The sequence below is a fragment of the Thunnus thynnus genome, chromosome 21 (genome assembly GCF_963924715.1).
Source record: "Thunnus thynnus chromosome 21, fThuThy2.1, whole genome shotgun sequence".
NCBI lineage: Eukaryota > Metazoa > Chordata > Actinopteri > Scombriformes > Scombridae > Thunnus > Thunnus thynnus.
The window spans coordinates 1,986,383-2,009,177 of NC_089537.1; the positions used below are offsets into that span (position 1 = coordinate 1,986,383).

Below are 22,795 nucleotides of genomic sequence, written 5' to 3' on the forward strand. Positions count from 1 at the left end.
GGACACCAGTGAGCTGTTGTCCATCTGATCCGTTTCACATGTGATGAAGTTTGTTTTCGTTATGTTTTTTAGTCTCTGGTTGTTTTTCCTCTTTGATTTGATTCGTTCGATCAGATCAAATATAAAGAACTTTAAGGCTGTTTTTTTTGGACGGATGATGACAGACGGCTGCAGCAGGATGTGCATGGAGGTAAACATGTTGCTGCTGCAGTGACGGCGTCTCGTTAGACTCTCTGTGTGGACTAACAGTGGACAGACGGGTGAAGGTGGAAGTTATTCAGTCTCTAAACACAAGTCTGAAATTAATTATGAATTATAAAATAACATTAATGCAACACTTCTGTCCCGCCTCCACCAGTCTGTGTGGAGTAAAACCAGCAGCCTGAGATTTATTCATCAAACTCATTTTAAATCAGAATAAAAATACACATAAAGAAATTAAAAAAACCCCAAATAATATTCACAATGGGAAACGTCCCCTTAATGAAATAATGTCTCTTTGATAAGGATAAACAAATGCTTCTTTAATGTGTATAAAAAATAAAGCCTGCAGGTGTTCAGGCTGTCATGGTGAAAGCACAACTTCTTGCACGATGGACACTAATAACAAACAAACGCAGGACACTTGGTTGATGTTGTGTTATTCCCTCTAAAGGTTCCTCACATCAGAAAGAAAAAGACCAGGAAGAAGATAGGAAGGGAACAGAGTTTCTATCTGACAAACTTTTCAAACGAGGTCTGCAGCCAGTGGAGGAGAGAACAGAGTGACCACAGTGTGAAGTTTCTCTCCTCTCTTAAACGTCAGAAAAAGGGCGTCGTCACACCCCGATTGGCCGAGAGGGGAACGCACCCAGCTGCTCTCAGTCCCCCCCCCCCACTCTGCACACAGGTGATCTGCATAAACCCTCCAATCAACACAGACACGCAACTATCTGAATTCAGAACGGAGGAGAAATGACAGCAAGTCCCACAAACTGAAACACATGATTCTGTAAAAAGTTTAATATCAGCTCAGAAACATAGACCCATGCTAACAGAGTTAGCGCTAGCTGGTCGCTCAGGAAGGGATCGAAACATGAAGATTAAACAGAGATTTATGAAAGTCAGACTGATTTCATGGAGCAGAGACGATAACAGACGAGCTCACAGCAACGTAAAGATCCGCCTGTAAAAACTAGTGATTATAACCTCGATTATAATGACGTGATGACTGTATCTTTAACATGTAACTGCTTTTACTGGATGGATCAAACCAGTGTTAATGTTATATGTGTGTTTGTGAGGCGACACCGTAGTGATCCGACTGAGCTTCTTCCATCTGCAACTCAGAATCTATTTACAGTTTATTATTCTGCCTCTAAAACACTTTCAGATTATTGATTTTTCTCAAATTTTCAACAAATATGTGCATAGTTCAAAGGTATTATAATATATATTTATTTCATTTCAAGAGCTTTTTAAAGTGTTTCCTGATGATGAGACAAACAGACCTTCTTCTTCTTCTTCTCCTCATCATTAGAACACATTTGCTTCTTCTTCTGTGGTATTTTGCATCTGACCTCTGAAGTTCTGCTGTTGTTCTTGCTTCCTGTCGCAGCAGATATCATATTAAATATTATAGTTTACTGTACAGAATAGAAAACATAAAACCATGAAAGCAAACACCTGTAATGGAGCTTATAATCCCAAATATATTCATATTTATTTACTGGTTTTAAAAAAGGTTCCATGTTGGAAAAAACATCTTATTAAAGAATCAGCAGCAAAACTTGTTGATCAATAAAGTTTATCTTTAATACCAACCATGTAAACAGCTGCTGTATCTCTTCATGTAAAGATCTTGAGGAGTAAATAACAACACAGAGGAAGAAACCATGTGACCAAACAGTTTTAATGTTTTCATCTGAAGAACTAAAACACATAAATCACATCGTCAGTAGAAGCTACAGACGCTTCGTTTTCCAAATAATGAAGAAAAGAAACTTTTATTTCTGAAAAAAATACATTTTTATGATTGTAGGTGTTGTGCTGAAGCTCCACAGAGTCGCTCTGATGTGTGTAACAACAACAACATCATCATCATCATCATCATCGTCATCATCATCATCATCCAGGGCAGCGATATCAGTTTAATAAATGTAAAAATATAAAGCTGCTGTTTGACTGCAGGACAAACACAGTGAGAACTTCCTGCAGCTGTATTATCATCTCAGCTCAGCTGCTGACGTCAGGAAATCTCAGTCTTTGTCAGCGCTGACGCGTCACGTCGGTTTGAAGCGTCACAAAGCCGGTGTGTGTGTGTGTGTGTGTGTGACCGCCGACCTGACACACACACACACACACACACACACACACACACACACACAGAGGATGTTTTTAGAAATTAAAGGTGACACACGTCAAATTTGGATGTTTCAGGCTGAAGAAGAGAGAGAGGTGTGTGTGTGTGTGTGCGTGTGTGTGTGTGTGTGAACCGCCGGCAGCAGCATCAAAAGCTGAGTGTGACGTCTGTATTAAATCCAACACGTTTCCCCCTGCGGCGAAATCTCACAGCTACGTGACGAAGCTTCCTAACAGCTCTGAGTGTGTGTGTGTGTGTGTGTGTGTGTGTGTGTGTGTGTGTGTGTGTGTGTGTGTGTCTTCCGTCTGTCTGTTGCCAGTTTATTAGGTACACTGAGATAAAACTGATGCAGTCTGATACAACACTGCAATAACATCTCATAGAAGCTATAATGTTTTTATAAATGTTATTTTGAGGCTGAAGTGTTTTTATCCAAAACATTTACATCAAATCAAACGAGTTTCCTGGTTCTGATTTTATTCTAAATGTTTCCAACAGAGAACGTTGAGCATCCTGGATAAAGTCACAGTACTCAACACATAACCAGGATCCTAAAGACCTGTTAAGTTCAGTCAGTAACTCTGTAAAACAGGTTGAACTATAACTGAACTCTATAACCTTCATGACAGTGGGATTGACTGCAGGGCTGTTTCACAGAGAGGTGAAGGTGAGGTGAAGATGCTGCGTCGGAGTCATAACTCAGTCAAATCAATCATTATCTCCAATAAACCTCCAGAAACCCCGAGAATCATCACGTTCAGTATCAGTATGATGGTTGTCTGTACGTCCATGTTACAGCTGATTCACATGACTCCTAATGGGACTAAATGTCTTCCTGCAGCTTCCTCTCCTTTTATTGTCATACTGGTTCCCAATTAGGCTCCAGAATCACCCAGCCCCTCCCACAGTGCTAAACCAGACCCCCATGAGGCTTCAGACCGCGTTAGTTTCAGCCAGGTGTACCTAGTGTGTGTGTGTGTGTGTGCGTGTGTGTGTGTGTGTGTGTGCGTGTGTATGTGTGTATGTGTGTGTGTGTGTGTGTGTGCGTGTCAGTATCTGCCCTGCACGCCCAGCTCGGTCTCGGCGCTGCGTTCGATCTGCTCGTGGATGAGTCGAACCTCTTGCTGGGTCAGAGTTCGCTCCATGTGGCGGTAAGTGATGCGGTAACACTGACTCCGCCTCCCGGTCCTGAGAGAGAGAGAGAGAGAGAGAGAGAGAGAGAGAGAGAGATGCTGTTAGTTCATCATTTTCCATCTATCTCGCTCGTTTCGGTTGTTATGACTGGACCGGATGAACGTTATCAGGTTAGAAGGAGACTGAGACGCCTGCTAGCAGCTAACATGCTGCTACGTTAGCATGATGTTTTACGGTGTGACAGCGCTGTGGATGAGTTCTGGGCAGGTTTAGGGAAAGATCCTGGTTTGGGTTAAAATGATCTTATCAATCATCTTATAGTGACGTCATCAGGACTGTGACGGCTGCTGGATGGCGTCTGTAACTCTGCAGGTGAGTTTCTGCTGCTTCTTCTTCTGCACAAAGTTAAACATCAAACCGTCTGATGTCATTTCAGGCGTTAAAGGAAACATGTCTGTTTATCCATCAATGAAGAACAGTCACCCTCCTCATCCTCTCCTCCTCCTCCAATCCTCTCCTCTTTCCCTCCTTAACCTCCTCTTCCTCTTCTTTTCTCCTCTTCCTCTGTGTGCCCTTCTTCTCCTTCTGTACACCTCCTCTCTCTCCCCTCTTCCTCTCCACCTCCTCTTCCTCCTTTTAATATCCTCTGCTATTTCCCTCCTTCTCCCTTCTGTTCCTCAACCTCTCACTCCACCTCTTCCTCTCCTTTTCACCTCCTCCTCCTCTCTTCTTCTTCTTCTATTTCCAATCTGTTTTTAATCTCTCTCCTCTTCATTCCCTCCTCCTCTCTTCTACCCTTCCTCATCCTCACCTCCTACTCTCTTACAGTATTCCTCTCTCTCTTTCTCTTTCCACCTCCTCTCCTCTTCCTCTCTTGACACCCTCCTCTTCCTCCGATTGACAAAGTGACTTACAGAACACTAATAACTAAATACAACAGTATACTCTCTCTCTCTCTCTCTCTCTCTCTCTCTCTCTCTCTCTCTCAGCAGCTCCTGAATAATTGAACATCAGTACATTTGGTGGAAATGTCAGGGAGCGAGAGAGAGAGTCAGCCATTGAGTCTTACAGAGAAAACGAATATAGACACACAAACACAATTACACATCATATTTGTGTACTCACACACACACACACACACACACACACACACACACACTCAGAGTGAATGGTTTTTCATGTGATAGACTGTGTCGCTGTTGAATAATTGATGTCTCCATTATCCAGCCCACATAGCTGGAGGGGATGGGGGGGGGGGGGATCGATACCGTGACACCTGTAAACTCTGCACACACACACACACACACACACACATACACATACACACACACACACAATGCTGCAAAGTAAACAGGAATATGTAGAATAAATATCCACATGTTATATTATGCATGAAAAATGATGTTGTGGTTCTCTGTGTCATACATGCATAAATACACACACACACACACACACACACACACACGCTGTCTGACAGTTTATATACAAGCAGAGGAGTGATGGACTGATTGGAAGAAACTGAAGACAGAAAGAGAGAAGAGAGAGAAAATAAATGGTAAATAAGCTGCATTTATAGAAGCCCTCTGACCACACAAAAGCTTTCAGGAGCCTTTGGGAGCAACTGGGGGTTCAGTATCTTGCCCAAGGACATGCGGACCGGAGGAGCCGGGGATCGAACCGCTGATCTTCCGATTAGTGGACGACCCGCTGCCCTGTGGCTCAGAGGAAGAGCTCACCATTACAAACACACACTTATACACTAGATTTAAAACTAAACAGTGCATTTATAAAACTGTTTTTTTTTGTTATATTTATCACTGTAATATTTTCTGAATGTAGTAGCTCCTCATATTTTTGGATTGCGACCTGAGAATGCTGGTGGATGTACGTAGTTTTCACAATAAAACAGTTTCCTGTTATTTATATCCTGTTAAACACGGTCAAAGTTCCAAAATTTGAAGTGAACGTATGTAGAACTGCTGCCTGCAAGTCAAAAGTCAGGGCTTCATTTGCGAAGTTACCTCTACTTCCTCCTCCAGCTGTCTTAGCCTTGGTTGCTGAGGTGGTTGTTAAGGTGGTCGCTAAGGTGTTTCCATGTGTCGTTCACGTTGTCCAACATGTACGGATGGATTTGACAAGTTGACATTTGGAGTAAAGAAGGAGAAAAAGAAGTGAAATCCTGCTACTATAGTTTGTTTACGTAGCCTCCGGAGCCGGAGGAAGCTTCCTGAAAGCTGACCAATCAGAACAGAGTAGGCTCATCAGGAGGGCGGGGCTTAAAGAGACAGGAGCTAAAACGGCCTGTTTCAGACAGAGGCTGAACTGAGGGGCTGCATAAAGGACCAGTAGAAGATAAATAAGGAGTTTTTAACTGGAAATCATGCAAAGATATTCCAGTAGAGCCCCAGAATATAAATATAGAGCTGGAAACGTGTCCTTTAACAACCGGACAAGATCAGTCTGATCACTTTTCAATAGTCTCCATCTTCCTGCAGGGCGTCTCTCAGGTTTAGTAGTGCATCTGTTCTCAGATCAGCATGTATTTACACAGTTATTCTTTTAAAAAGAAGTGTAGACGATAGAAAACGAGAGCGGCATGAAAACGAGGGATGATAGAGGAAGAGGAGAGATTGGGAAAGAACAGGTGGAGATGAGGAGAGATGAGGAGAAAAGGAGTAGCCTCCTCTTCTCTCTCTCCTCGGGGGTTTTACAGTATCACATCTCCTGGTTTTTCCCTCTTTATGTGAAGGCAGCACAATGCTTTCAAGGGTGTTGGCAGCCGCTGGAGTTCCCTCTCATCTTCACCTCCCTCTGTCTATCGATCTCTTTCTCTCTTTTTTTTTTTATCTCCTCATCTTCGTATCTCTTTCCTCCGTCTCTACACCTCCTTCTCCCTCACACATTTCCTCCTCATCTGAATGAAACCAGACACTCCTCTTTCAAGCTTGTCCATCTTCATCCACTTCTCTCTCTCTCTCTCTGTTTCTCAGTCACTTTCTCTGTCTCTCGCCCCACACTCCTCTTTGAAGCCAATCCCTCTCCATCCCTTTATCTCTCCCTCCATCCCGCCATCTGCTCAGTCTGACATCAAATCGATCATGTTTTTTGTCTTTTTTTTTTTTTTTTTAAATGTTCTTACTGCGATGCTGTCGGCCATTTTCCTGTCCTCCTCTGACCCCGTCCAAGCTTCCTGTTTCCCGTCTTCTTATTAATGTTTATATGAATCGACAAACCCTGCAGATGTTCGAGAGGACACTCAACAAAAAGCTGCTCGGAGAACATTGTGTTTTTAGGTTTCACCTGAGATTTGGTGCCAAAATAATACTTTTTAGTTTTATGTTAAATTCTAAACACAAGCTGCTGCACAAGAACTGTTATTAAGGGCAATAACATAGACTCAAAGGATGGTTTCACAATTTTTCCAGCATGTCTTAAAGGTGTCCATATGAACAGTGAAAGAGGGTCCAAGTATCATCGTCGCTGGCGTCTTCACCATAGCAACGGTCGCTGAGGATCATGGGTAGGCTAATGGGTCCAGGTATCATCGGATAATTCATAATTCATTTGTAATTCAAAAACCAAAAACCTGTAAATCTGTTATTTGTTTCAAAACAAAAAAAACATTTTTGGTGTCAGAATCAAATAACGAAAAACCGATCAAACCAATCGGCCCGTTTTTGTTTTTTGCCGATTCGTTTTATCGTTTTTCCTTTTTGGATTGAATATTGAACAGGTCGGCGGACATTCAGCCAATTCATTTTTGTGTTTGAAACCAAAAATGGAAGTCACATGGTTTTTTCCTTTTTTCATTTTAAACCAAAAACGATCGCCGCGGCGCGCCCGGTGGAATCAGATACATTGACTAGAGCGGCCGCGATCAGCTCCGGCAGCCGCGTCAGAGCCGGGACACGAGCCCGGTGGAATTTAGGGGCAAGAGGAATGACGAGTCAGCAGTCAACGACGGTATCAAACGTTTTATAAAACAGATTTTTTTTTAACAATTTTGAATCACTGCAGCCGTGAGAGATCCTTCAGCGTACAGTCATAAATGTGCACAAAAAGTCTGATGGGTCCAGTAGTGAGATTAACTCTGGACAAACACACACACACAACCAAACACATGATCTCCTCCAGGCCTGGCGGAGATAAAAACCTACAGAACTCAGATATTTATAGACACACACACACACACAGCGTTGGTTTAAGTGTGTAAGACAGAAGCGAAAATAACTTGTCAAGTGTATGTTTCATTTTTTTGTTTTAATTGGTGCAACGAGCTATTCATAGAATTTTAATTGCTTGAGATGAAAATCCCCTACGCTGTATTTTTTATTTCTTTCACACACACACACACACACACACACACACACACACACACACACTACACTTTATCATCCTCTTTACTTTTAGAAAAGCTTACATTATAGTAATAATGGTTTCATTTAAAAAGTAGAGTTTTGCTTTGTTTTGAGGTTTGTTACGAACGTTTTAAAAGTGCAACGTCACATCATAAAAACTGCTGCATCAACACGCATCATATGCAGCAACATGGTTGAATTAGCTTTGAGATGCTGTTTTAAAATACAACACAAGAGACGATTACACTGTTTGTCATCATCTGCAGCTCTTCTGAATATTAAAATGTCAGCTCTGTCTCTGGTTTTTTGTGACGCCTCCTGCGAGTGATTCAGCTTTTATGTTTGTTTGTTGAAAAAGCTTGTGATGTCTTTGGTTTTTAAAGACACATTGAAACAAACAATTCCCAGTTTTTTTTCCCAGTTATAATCCTGTGTCCATTGCTCAGTTATCTCTTGTGACAAATATGACACAAAAATGATTTTTTTGCGTATTTTTATCCCTGTTCTTTCGCCTCCTGTAAAACGTTTTCATATGTTGGACTCATCTTGAACTCAAATGTTTCCAATAAAATGTGATTCTGGGCGACTAGCGAACTGCACCCATCATATAAAACCGCACCAGACTACTCTGTGGGTCGTATTAGCTAGCAGAGAGATATGTTAGCAGATGTGTGGATCTGATTTATTAATTTCTCATTCGTCCTCCTCTTGATCTAAAAACATGAGTGAAGCATCGCACTGTATTTGTTAAGCCACGCCCACCTTTTAGCGGTCCAATCAGATCTGAAGGATTTGATTAAATTCCTCTTGTAATTATACACCGTCCACGTATTCTGTTTCACTGGGAAATACGTCACGGCACAGAAGCTAAAGACGCTCTAACTTCTGTTTCACTGTGACTTTAAGAAAGTGACAAAAGCAGTTTGATTGAAATAAATGTAAGATGGTAGAAGAAATATTCTAAAAAAGCAAATTCGCAGTAAATCTGCAACTTGCTCCCAACCAGAAGAGAACAATCCCAACCGCCCAAACACGCACCGGATTAAACCAATAGAACTACATCATCTGCAAAGAGAAGAAATGCAACCCTGAGGTCCTGAGGTTCCTGCATCAACGTACTACTATCAGCAGTTAGAAAAACATCAGTGTCCTGAATTATTATTGAGCACAGTAAGGAAATGTCATCTAGGCTATGCCGTCTGATTGGTTAAAGGGGACACATCATGCATATTTCTGAAAGTAAACATAGAAACTAGCCGCCTGGAGCTGCGATTATGACTAAAATGCCAAATCATCATTTTATGTCTCTGCACAATCTGAAATTTGAGGAAACTCAGCAAACTTCAGGAAAACAATTAAATCATTATCACATAATCCTTCTTCATCCTTACCCAGTGAAATAGTTCATGGTTCCATCTCGATCTCAGTTGGAAAGAAAATACGTCATGTATTCAATGAACACTTTATTTCTTTAGGTTATTTATTTGAAATTGCTGGATTTCCTCCTGCTGGCTCTGATCATAGTGAACCTTGCTGGGCAAACAAATTAGGCACTCAGACCTTTTCACTGAAGCCTTTTATGAATCTTGAAGTGTTTAAAGCTCTTTGTTGTATTGATCCAAAAAAGTCCACTGGGCCTGAACGGTCAGAGTCGAGGCTTTTATTATTAGCAGGTTCATTGCTAGTTGAATGCTTAACTTATATTTTTAATCTGACTGTGTTAACAGGAAGCATTACTGACCTTATGTCCTACTTTTGCATCAAGGGGTCAGTCCAATGAGCTAAATAATTACCATCCAATTTCTAAACTATCATGTCAGGCTAAAGTGTTAGAGAAGCTGGTAAATGATGGTAAATGGACTGTACTTGTATAGCACCTTTCTAGTCGTCTGACCACTCAAAGCGCTTTTACACTACAAATCACATTCATACGCTGAATGGGTACAGGGGGCTACCATGCAAGGTCCCAATCTTCCCATCAGAGGAAAGTATCTTGCCCAAAGACACATCAGCATGTGGACTGGAGGAGCCGGGAATCGAACCGTCGATCTGCCACAGCCGCCCCTCACCGATCAGGTGAGAACATTTTTATCTTGACAGTCCATTTTAAAATCGTATCAATCAGGATTTAGACTAAGGCATAGTACTATGACGGCAGCACTGACAGTCTTGAATGATGTTGCTAGTGCATCAGACAACAAGCAGGATTGTGCCTTTATTTAAGGTTTTCAATACTGTCGACCATCAAATTCTTTCGAAATGCCTTGAATCTACTGAATCTGATGAGAAGTTGTGTAATTGGTTCGCCGCAAATTATCTCAGTGGTTGTTGTTGTGGCTGGTGGCTGTCAAGCTTTATGAGTGTTAAGACCACATTTATTCACAATTTTTATAAATGACTTATGAGAAAATGAAACGTACGATTCACCTGTATGCGGACGATGCTATTCTCTATACAACAGCGCCCTCTGTTACCCAAGTTGCTTTCTGATTTCTGTGCTGTACAGCTATTTTTTAATTAATCTTAAATGACTTTTAAACTCTGATAAAAATAAAATGTAAGCTGTTTTCTAGTTCAGTTCCACTGAAATGAATATTACTACCCCTAATGAGACACCAATTGAAAGAGTGTCCTCCTTTGTTTCTGGCTTGATGACAAGCTGTGCTTCAAGAAACACATTAATGAACTGACTAAGTCCTTGAAAGCAAAACTGGCATTCTTTTAAAGAAATAAGGCATGTCTTACCCAGAATTATAGAAAGCAAATTGTTCAGTCAACCTTTTTATCCGTTATGGACTATGTGATGTCATTTAAATGCACTCTCCTGCTTCTACTCTTAAACCTCTCGATGCGGTCGATCATTCTGCCCTCAGGTTCATAACTGGGACTGAACGCATCGTTGTATTTTATGTGGGAAAGTTGGGTGGCAGTCGCTGGCAGTGAGAAGAGAAAAGCACTGTTTTATTTATTTACAAAGCACTTCTTGGCAAACTTCCTGAGTATCTCACATGTCTTTTTAACTACAGATCAATGTCACACTGGACCAAATAGTCCCAAGACTATTTGGTCCTTTAAAATCACCATGTTAGTACTGAGAACAGGAAACTGGCTTTTAAATACTATTCTCCACACAAGTGGAACAATCTGCAGAAGCTTGTAAGATTATACATTTATCATTTCAAATCTCTTTTGACTGACACAGAGCAATGTGAGTGCACATGTTTTTGAATTGATGCTGTCCTTTATGTTGATGTCTTTGGCCTGTTTGTTGTATAATCTGTTGATACTGTCATTTTTGTTTTTATATGTACTTTTATTGTTTCTATTGTTCTTATATATGATTTGTTGTTGATGTATACTTTTATATGTCCTTTAATCAGGACGTCCTGTTTGTTCTCAGTGGCCTTCCTGTTTAAATAAAGATTATTAACTGCACAACAACTTTCCAGAATATCTGCAAAAGAAAATGCTGTGAATGTTTGTTTCCATTAACTGTTAGGAGGAGATAATCAGCTGCTGGTGGTAATTCTCCAGTTGGTGCCATTAAACCATTGCAGAAGAAGAGGGCACAATGAGATGATGTCATTAAAAGAGCAGAAGTGGAAATATGACATTTCTGGTAGTTTCATGTATTAATTAGAGGAATGTTACACACAGTGTGACAAAGTAGGTGAAAACACACCATTTGTCCCTATTTTCATCATCAATGCAATATAGCTTATTTGGTGGCAGTGGTGGGATCCAGACCAGTAGGAGGCAGTGAAGAAAATGCCAACTGGAAAAAAGAAACGTCAAACAGCTGATGTCCTTGACCAGCATGGGGCAGTAGTTTGTCAAGTGCCAGTTGAAGGTCTTGCTGAACTGACCGGTCTTCGGCGATGTCCAGTGCAGCAGCAGTCCAACCGTGGTGACAGGATGCGGTGGAACCGGGTTCAGCACCAGTGTGCCCAGCTTCAGAAGGGGGGTGTAGCAGGAGCATCAGCAGCTGGTGGAAGGTGCAGCAGCTGTCTCCAACCTCTCTAACGAGCTCAAGGCAGAGTTGTCTGTCAACTCAGCGATTTCGGAGAGGCCTGATGTCCAGCCGTTGGGGGCATTTACTTCAGTCAAGTAAAGTTCCAAGACTGGAGAGGTCTCTGGACTCATGGAGAATGGAAGAGCCAGATGCCAGTGCAGTACATAAGCCACAGACTCTACGTCATAGTTGAAAAGGGAGTTCTAGCAGTTAAAGGGGCTTTAGACACTTTGAAGTATGACCTCATTGGTAAAGACTTTGTGCTTGAGACTGATCATGTTTGCAGTGCAGCCGCAGAAGGAAGCACTCTAATGCAAGGATGAACAAATTGTACCTTTATTCAGCCATGTTGTTTTCAGGCCTCATGAATGTCTTCAGTGACTTTGTGTCTTGTTCCTCTGGGGAGTAACGATCTTAAGGGAGAGGGAGTGTGACAAAGTGGGTGAGAACACACCATTTGTTCCTATTTTCACCATCAATGCAATATAGCTTATTATTTACTGCTTGTTAATTGTTGTTTTAGCCACTATGGTCAGGCTTCCTCACACACAGATCTGATGTTTTCAGCTCCTCAGTGATGTTTAAGTCACATGATTCACGTTCGTCATCATTTATTCACTCAGTCTGTTTACATCATCATCATTAAATCATTTGCTCATAGTGACAAACCCACAAACTTTTATCATCTACTCTGCATCTCTATGGAGCTTTTTAGCAGCACATTTCCTGTCTGGTGCAGATTCAGTGTTAGATTCAGCTAGGACAAGCTGGTGAAGAAAGTGAACAATTTAGCAGCTAAAGAGTAAGATATTTCCTCCAGGAGCTGGTGGAGTCCAGACCAGAGCTAACCACTGAGAGGAGAGTGAATATCGGACTTGTAGACACAAACACGACTCCAAACGATGATCATATGGCTCTGCGTTAGCCACAACTACTTTATAAGCTGATAATATGTAAAAAAAAGTAAATAAAAAGTTCATCTAGCTTTCATTAAACTAAAAATATAAAGGACCAAGAATAAAGCCCTGAGGAACCCCACAAGTAATTATTGACATTAACAATCTAAAGATCATGTCGACACTACTTTATACTTTATAATATGGATAGTGTGTCAGATGTTTTCAGTTTGTGATCAAACATGAATTTACAGTACTTGGAGTATTCGTTATTATGTTTTTATTATTAACGTAATACATTATCTTCTTCTTCCAGTTCCAGCTGGAATTATATTGAGGACCAAGTTAAAAAAGAAGAAAACAAAGCTGTCAAACTGTTTGACTATTTTTAACTGATCAAAGGCGTGAAAATATAAAGCAGCAGCAAACGAAGACACAGCAGGAAATTAATAAATAAGTAAAGTGGAGTTTAATTCTGCTCATCGCCTATTTATCTGATTCAACATAATGAGACAAATTAAACCTGGATTTGAGATATTTAAACATTACTAAGGGCTTTGATTTAGATAATTGAATATAGGATTTAATTTTATCATTTTCGTCCACCTCTCTCTGACCTGAGTCTCCTCTTTAATCCCCCTCCCTCTCTTCCTCTCTTCCTCTCTTCATCCATCAGCCCTCGCCCTCTTTCTCCAGATTACATAAGTGCATATTCATCCTCCCGTCTCTGTTTATCTGAGCGGATGCTGGAGGAGGAGATGAGCCTGATTCCTCCTTCAAAGCACCTCCCATCCCATTCCCCTTCTTTCTTTCTTTCTTTCTTTTCTTTCTTCCCTCCATCACCTCCAAGGTCCAAAAAAAAAAAGAAAAAAAAAAGCCGAAATCAATTAGTATTATATTAAGTGGCTGTGATGTGTGTGCGTGTGTGTGTGTGCGTGCATGTGTGTGAACCGGAGGCTCTCTCCTCTCGTTAATCTCACCACTTAGATCTTTCCTAATTGGTACGGACAGTCAGACGGAGGTGACGGAGGACGAGAGGAAAACCAGAGGGCAGGAAGGAAGAGAAGCTTTGAACCGCCGACGGAGAAAAACACAAACACAAACACACAAACACACAGAGAGAATGAAACGTAACGCCACTAGACGTACAATATTAATGAGATAATATAAATAAATGTTGTTGTCATGAATATGAATGAGCTCAGGTGTCATAGAGAGAAAATACTCTGAGCCAGAGACAAAGACGGAGACGATCACATGACTCCAAAATAAACTGACTGAGATGTTTAAAGGAAAATTGCACCCAAGCATGTATAAATCTGAAGAAAAGCTCTACATTTACTGTATTTAAGTAAAATGTTTAGGTGCTTGTACACATTTTTACTTCACTACACTTATTTTACAGCTATAGCTACTTTTCAGACTCATATTTTACATAAAAAAACATAATAAATGTATAAAATTCAACACACTGTCACAGATTAAACAAGTGGTTGGATGGACAGATAGGATTAGACGCTGATGCAACATGGCGGCTCTGGAGAGAAACTCTCCATCTTCAGGGGACTGACAGCTATCCATAAGAAGAGGAAACCCGACTTTAAATGGAACCAGAACAGCTGTTTTAGGACGGATTTCTCCTTTAATGTGGCTGATTAATAGTGTAATGCGTAATGATGATGTTCCATTAATGTAATATGGGAATAGTATTTGAAGACGTCTACTGTTGGATTTCTTCTGGCAGAAAATAAATAAATGCATAAATAAAAAATGCCAAACAAAATCAAACAAATCCGGGAGGCGGATATGCAAACGACTGCCTCCTTCTGAAGCCGGCCTTTTAGTCTGCGGAGTGAAGACAGAGCTCTTCTCCCTCACTTGTTTATTTGGCCTTTTTTTTTTTTTTTTCCTGAGCAGAGAAAGCACGGCGGCCTGGTGAGAGCTGCCTGTGATCTATTAATACATCTGCATAAATTAGTCAGAGCCGCTCTGTAGCAGTTAGCCGGCTGTGGAGGAGCTCTGGCTCTAGTCCGGAAAATCCACCAGGATTCTGTCGACAATCTGGTGAACGAGGACTCCGCCGCTCCCTCGAGAGAAAGAGCTCGTCTCCCCGCTTTTCTGCGACTCCTCCGTGGCGAGGTCAGAGGTCAGGGTCTGGTCGTGGGGGGGGGGGTTTGAACCTGGGGTTTGTCTACAGCTGACACCGGTTTCCTGACATGTGCTTATTCCTGCTATAAATCTGTGTAGTCACATAATCTGAACATGTTGCAGCAGCTGAAGCCCATGAATAACTAAACAGTTGAATAGATTTTCATTATTTAAAACATAAAAAACATTTGCATACAAACGGATCAAGTACCATGTCGGGGTGTGTGTGGTGACCTCTGACCTTTAACTTCCTCCCAATTGATGGTTTAATCTGGAAACTAAACTTTGTATAAATATCACAGCACTTCACTGTATATAAAGATGGACGTAGCGAGATGTGACAACACCTGATGGTTTGTACTTGAAGCTCAGAGTTGCAGCTTCCATGTATATATATATATGTATATATATATGTATGTATATTGCTGGCATGGTTTGGGTCCACTTGGGTCACTACTAATCAATACAAAGTTGTTGTGAGTGATCAGCTTTATCCTCTGATGAAACATGTCTATCCTGATGGGAGTGGTCTCTCTTCCAGGATGACAGGACTGGAGGGGTCACTGGATGGTTTGATGAGTATGAAAGTGATGTGAATCACATGTTATGACCTTCACAGTCACCAGATCTCAACCCAGTTTCTTCTGCAATCTTCTGGAAGAATGGTGTTCATCCCTCCAGAAGAGTTCAGAGACTGTAGGATCAATAAGAAGGAGCACTGAAGGTGGTTCAACACCTTACTGACACACTTTATGTTGGTTTTTAATTTGGAAGTGCTTGAAGTGGTTGTTGTCTTTCCTGCTCTGGAAACACGCCCCGCTGCCTCGGACCGAAGCTAAATTAAACATTAAACTTAGTGAAATATTGCGACATTAGTCCGACTCAGCGTGAGTCCCGGAGCCGACTGTCAATCACAGCTGTCAATCAAACAACCACACGGCAGACATCAAAGCTGCTATAAGTCTGACTCAGTGTTTGTAGAGAGAAGTTGAGGCTTTCTGAACAGGAGTCAGTTAGCGGAGCAGCTAACGGCCGTCAGTGACTCTTTAAGGTGCTTCAGACTCCAGATGTGAAGCTGCTGCTGGCTGGTTTCAAACGTTTTTTGCTCCACCCTTTTCTACAAATGTGTTTCCATCATAATTATATATTTATTAAAGGAAGAGCAGCAACCTGTTGGCATAAACTGGATCATTTGACTGACATCAAGCTTTTATGATGTGACACTAAATAATGTTGATAAGATGTAAGACGGAGAGAGGACCGGCCTCAACCTCCCTCCGTTATAAAGAAGAGAAGGGGAGGAAGAGGTGAGGAAGAAGGGAGGAGGAGGAGGAGGAGTGTGAATTATTAACAGGACTGTCACTGTAGTAGGGAAGTCTGTCTGTCACAGGAGGTAATAATAGACACACACACACACACACTGAAGTCTGATCACCTTATCAATGTTTAAATAAGACAGGAGCCAGTCTCGCCTCATTAATTATTCATGAGGCTGGAACCCGATTGGTCCATGAGGATGATCAGAGATTACTACAACTTTTACTTTGTTTTATTATTCACATTTATTGCTTTTCTACTGTCCATCCTTCTTTTATTCTCTTTTATTTGCTTCCTCGTGATTTATTCCATTTCTTCTCCTTCTTTATCTGTTCTCTTCATTTCTTTTTACCTCTAATTCTTCCTCTTTTCCCCTTCGTTCATCCCTTCTTCACTTTTTTCCATCTAATTATTTGTTCTTCTTCCACTTCTCCATCTTTATTACATCCTTCTTTTCATTTCCTTTGTTTTTTTTAACTCTTCGGTCCTGTTTGATTTAATTTTCTTGTCATTTCTCTTCTTTCATCCTTAACTTCCTTTGCATTTAATCCTTTCTTTACTTCTTCCATCTCTTCGTCTTTATGACCTCCGTGCTTCCTTTCTTTTGACTTTTTCCTTCTTCCATTCTTCTATTTTACTTCCTTCCTTCAGTCGACTTCCTTTTCTTCCATCTCTCATTATTTCCTTGTTTCCTTTCATCCCTCCTTTTTCCTCTTTTATTGCTTCCTGTTTTTACTCCCACATCTCTGTCTTTTGCTTTTGTCTTCTCTTGATCTTTCCCCCTTTTTACTTCCTTCCTTCCTTTTTTTTACCCTCCAATTTTTATTCCTTCCTCCTCACTTTTTATTCCACTATTACTTCTTTCTTCTTCCATCTCTTCTCCTCCTCTTTCCTTCTAACATCCAGTTTCCTTTTTTTAATCTTTTTCCCTCTTTACTTCCTTCCTGTTAGCTTCTTCTTCCCTTCATCCCATCGTTTACTTCATCTTTCCCTCCTTTTCATCCATCCGTTCTCCATTCTTCTCTTCCTTCCTGTTTCTTTTTTCGTACTTCCGTCCCTTCTGCTCATTCTTTCCTTACTTCCTGCTTCTTTCTTTCTTTCCTCCTTTACATCCTTTGTTTCTTGCCTCCCTTGTAGCCGGTGACTAACTGATATGTCATCTTAACACTGATCAAACCGTCTGTGTGTCTTTTTGCCTGCCAGTGTGTGTGTGTGTGTGTGTCTATATACTGTATATATACAGTGTGTGTGTGTGTGTGTGTGTGTGTCGCCTACTGTCCATCTGCTGGAGCACCAGGAGACATGATGAGTGTTTACCGTGACTCACACACACACACACACACACACACACACACACACACACACTCCCATCTTCCTGGCTTTTCTCGATCCATCAATCACAGTATCAGGAAAAAAAAAAAAAGACGAACAGACGACGTGAATCATGAAGAGAAACACACGAGCTGCTGCTGAACAGCGAGCGGAGCGAGAGAGAGAGAGAGAGAGAGAGAGAGAGAGAGAGATGTCACATGACTGCGTGTGTCGGCTCGGACACGGAGATTCGGCTAAAGAACCGGATCAGAGACGCATCTCTGGAGGAGTTTGGCCTTAAAATCTTTTAGCTTCTTCTGGCTTTCAGAGGCTCAAAAAAACCGAAGCGAGTCTTGACCGAACTGATCTGGTGCATGATGTCATTCATACGATAAACAAACAGAACGACATGTGGAGGACAGAAGACGGTAGAGCTGCAGAGAAGAAGGATTCATGTCCTGCAGTAAGAGCCTTATAGAAGAAACTGTTCATTTTTAAGAGATTTAAGAGAATTAAACCTACTAACAAGTCAAGTATCATGTGTGTATCAGAGCCTGATATATCTGATGCCTCTGTGCCGTAGACCTCCGTTATTGTCCAAAAACTATTAAAAACTTCTTATTTGAACCTTTATTTAACCAGGAAGTCTCTTTTACATGAGAAAATGTCAGCATAAGACTGATATCACAGTCGAATTAAGAAATAAACTTTAAACTGTGGTGTGAATGATTCACTTCAGTGATGTTTTAAGACATAAAAACATCAGCAGCACATCGACCTTTACAAACCAGCATCAGTTCAACTTTGCACCGAACGCGTCGAGGAAGAAATGCAGAATCAAATATCGCCACGGGGGACATGGCAGTCATTACCCAGGATTCCTTGCACTCACTAATGCAAAAATCCACTTGACATTAGCGGCGTGCAATTGGCCGCTCGGAGCATATGGGCTCCATTTCCTCTCCGTTATCGTAGTGAATAATTCAGACGGCTGTTTAGCTGACGGCCCGCCTGGCATTTTCCTCTCCGCTAATTGCTCGTTAAACGTTCCACTTGACCTTTCAACGGGAGGATGAAATTTTTGAGAGGTTTCGTTTTTTAGGGGCATCTGTGCCCGTTTCAGTCGCCCGCAGCACAGTGTTAACTTTCTAAACTCTGACTGAACTACGTTTCCCTTCAGCCTGCACACAGTCGTCTTCTTCCTGCTTCCAGCACACAGATGAAACAGAAAAGAAACTTTGGATCGTTGCAGCTGATTCTGAGAATAACACACGATTAGCAGGTTGTTAGAACTGACTCGTCTCATTAAAGCAGCGTTTCCGTCCACATTTTCAATTTGTGCATAAAAAAATATCACAAAAAAAGTGTTTCCTGTCTGTGTCGCACCCTGCCTGTGGACTGGTTTGCACTTCTGTGGTCCCTCTGGTGGGTTTTCTGGTTGTATTTGGGTGGTGGGTTTGGTCTGGCATGTTTGGGTTCATGGTGGTTCTTGGACAGGTTGGTGTAGGTTGTATTTGTTGTTTCCCTCAGCCAATCACTCCCAGCCTGCCCCTGTGTCTCGTCATCTGTTCCTCATTCCCTGGTTAGTGTAGTCTGTATTTAAGGTCTGGTTTTGAGTTGAGTCTTTGTTGGATCATTTGTTTTGTTCAGCTTGTTCTTTTCTAACCTCAAGATTAAAGGTTTTTATCTACCCTGTGATCTCTGCATGCTGGTCTCTGCGATTGCGTCCGTTCCTGCTACTCAACCTGACTGAATAAATGATGACGTACATGAATCATGAAGCTTAAACGTCGCCGAAGAGCTGAAAACATCAGATCTGTGTGGAGCGATGATGAGGAGACTGTAACCTTCCTCACATCGATACATGAAACTAACAGAAGCTTCATATGTCCATCGATGTTTTCCATCGTTTGAGCTCTGAAGCTTTCTGGAAGTTTCTATCAAGTTCTTGTGCTGTTCAGCTACTTCAGAGAGAAAATAAATAATAAATAATACTATAAACTTTATGACTGTTAGAAACTCAACGAGCTCAGACTTCATGAAACTCTGATTTCAAATTTTATAATCTAAACAAGCTTTCAGAGAGAAAACAGAAACTGAAAAAAGTGACTTTCTGCAAGCTGTATTTTGTCCGGGGGGCAGTTATAAAAGTTTAACAACAACACACGCAGCTGTAGGCAACACACACACACACACACACACACACACACACACACACACACACACACAGTAAAATGTGTAAAACTCACAACAACATCTCAGATTGGACCAGCTGCCTCTGGGGTCTGAGCCATTCTCATCCTGTTACTGGTGCTTCAACTCACTTTATATAAATTGTATAAATTCACTTCTGTTACAAGCAAATAACTGACGTCATTTTCTTCTGCACAACATGACGTCACATGACATCATAAAAAGTTATAAGACAAAGAAGTAAAAACAGAATTTGAATTTTTCTAAATTTTTTAATCTTTTTTTTTTTCCCTCCACAAAAACAAACCGTGTTGTTTACTGTTCATGTTTGTAGCCTGCGGCTTCGGATAAAAACAAAACTAAACTAAATTAAATCTAAACTCCACAGAAAAACACAACTATTTACATGTTTATCACAACTGTCCATGTTCATTTCAGGCTGATATTTACAACAAACAACTACGTGCATTTGTAGCTCAACAGAAAACAAACAAGAATAAATAAAATCTCTATTCATAAAGTCACATTACACAGAAAAACTGAACTATTTAAATTTTTATCAAAGATGTCAATATTAGTTTCTTGGTGTGTTTTTTATGCATTTTCTTAGTTTCTGTTCAGTAATAAAACACCAAACAGAATAAAAACAAACATTTCACTACATGTGTAATAATAGACGCCTGCTCCAGTGGTCAAAGTGTGCACGCAGGTAGGAACACGTTTATGGAGCTCAGTAAACTTCAGATACTATCCTGACACGTTATTTACTCTCTGAAGGATGCAGCACAGATCTCTACAGTGAGGTTTATAAATACGCAACCCAGTCGCCAACGATGGCATTGAACATTTCTGCAAACCACAGAAACATTGAATATATAATTATACATTTTGTGGAAATGTTGATACACTAGGTTTTGTGGAAATGTTGATATGTTACGTTTTGTAGAAATGTTGATACGCTACTTTTGTAGAAATGTTGATACGTTACGTTTTGTAGAAATGTTGATACGCTACGTTTTGTAGAAATGTTGATACGCTACTTTTGTAGAAATGTTGATACGTTACGTTTTGTAGAAATGTTGATACGCTACGTTTTGTAGAAATGTTGATACGCTACTTTTGTAGAAATGTTGATACGTTACGTTTTGTAGAAATGTTGATATGTTACGTTTTGTAGAAATGTTGATATGATACGTTTTGTAGAAATGTTGATACGCTACTTTTGTAGAAATGTTGATATGTTACGTTTTGTAGAAATGTTGATATGTTACGTTTTGTGGAAATGTTGATACGCTACGTTTTGTAGAAATGTTGATACGCTACTTTTGTAGAAATGTTGATATGTTACGTTTTGTAGAAATGTTGATATGTTACGTTTTGTGGAAATGTTGATACGATACGTTTTGTAGAAATGTTGATACGCTACTTTTGTAGAAATGTTGATACGTTACGTTTTGTAGAAATGTTGATACGTTACGTTTTGTAGAAATGTTGATACGCTACGTTTTGTAGAAATGTTGATACGCTACGTTTTGTAGAAATGTTGATACGTTACGTTTTGTAGAAATGTTGATACGCTACTTTTGTAGAAATGTTGATACGTTACGTTTTGTAGAAATGTTGATATGTTACGTTTTGTAGAAATGTTGATATGTTACGTTTTGTAGAAATGTTGATACGCTACGTTTTGTAGAAATGTTGATACGCTACTTTTGTAGAAATGTTGATATGTTACGTTTTGTGGAAATGTTGATACGATACGTTTTGTAGAAATGTTGATACGTTACGTTTTGTAGAAATGTTGATACGCTACGTTTTGTAGAAATGTTGATACGTTACGTTTTGTAGAAATGTTGATACGCTACTTTTGTAGAAATGTTGATACGTTACGTTTTGTAGAAATGTTGATACGCTACGTTTTGTAGAAATGTTGATACGCTACTTTTGTAGAAATGTTGATATGTTACGTTTTGTGGAAATGTTGATACGATACGTTTTGTAGAAATGTTGATACGTTACGTTTTGTAGAAATGTTGATACGCTACGTTTTGTAGAAATGTTGATACGTTACGTTTTGTAGAAATGTTGATACGCTACTTTTGTAGAAATGTTGATACGTTACGTTTTGTAGAAATGTTGATATGTTACGTTTTGTAGAAATGTTGATATGTTACGTTTTGTAGAAATGTTGATACGCTACGTTTTGTAGAAATGTTGATACGCTACTTTTGTAGAAATGTTGATATGTTACGTTTTGTAGAAATGTTGATATGTTACGTTTTGTGGAAATGTTGATACGATACGTTTTGTAGAAATGTTGATACGCTACTTTTGTAGAAATGTTGATACGTTACGTTTTGTAGAAATGTTGATACGTTACGTTTTGTAGAAATGTTGATACGCTACGTTTTGTAGAAATGTTGATACGCTACGTTTTGTAGAAATGTTGATACGTTACGTTTTGTAGAAATGTTGATACGCTACGTTTTGTAGAAATGTTGATACGCTACTTTTGTAGAAATGTTGATACGTTACGTTTTGTAGAAATGTTGATACGCTACTTTTGTAGAAATGTTGATACGTTACGTTTTGTAGAAATGTTGATACGCTACTTTTGTAGAAATGTTGATATGTTATGTTTTGTGGAAATGTTGATACGATACGTTTTGTAGAAATGTTGATACGTTACGTTTTGTAGAAATGTTGATACGCTACTTTTGTGGAAATGTTGATATGTTATGTTTTGTAGAAATGTTGATACGCTGCGTTTTGTAGAAATGTTGATACGATACGTTTTGTGGAGATGTTGATATGATACATATTTCATGTGTTGAAACGTAGATATTCAATGTTTCTGTGGTTTGCAGAAACGTACAATGCCAATGTTTTATTCTGGCGACCAGGCTGAAACACGATATTTTGTAACCGCCATTGGTTCAGCCCTTTGTGCACATGGAGTCAACATGGCTGCCAGCGATCTCATTCACCAAAAAGTAACGAGTTGTTTTGTACATAACATAAATTTATCACTTTTATAATTTTCTGCAAGTGTCCAAAAATAACACAGCGGTTCCTTGATGGATTA

The 22,795-nt window shown here is 40.2% G+C and overlaps 1 protein-coding gene across 1 annotated transcript in view; it reads right to left on the reverse strand.

The window, feature by feature from the left end:
- Nucleotides 1-1,872: 1,872 nt before the first annotated feature.
- Nucleotides 1,873-22,795, reverse strand: part of fars2 (phenylalanyl-tRNA synthetase 2, mitochondrial) — a 142,865-nt gene continuing 121,942 nt past the window's right edge. The window contains exon 11 of the mRNA XM_067577818.1: nucleotides 1,873-3,529. Coding sequence (XP_067433919.1) covers nucleotides 3,391-3,529 — 139 coding nt within the window. The 3' untranslated portion in view covers nucleotides 1,873-3,390. The remainder of the gene's footprint in view (nucleotides 3,530-22,795) is intronic.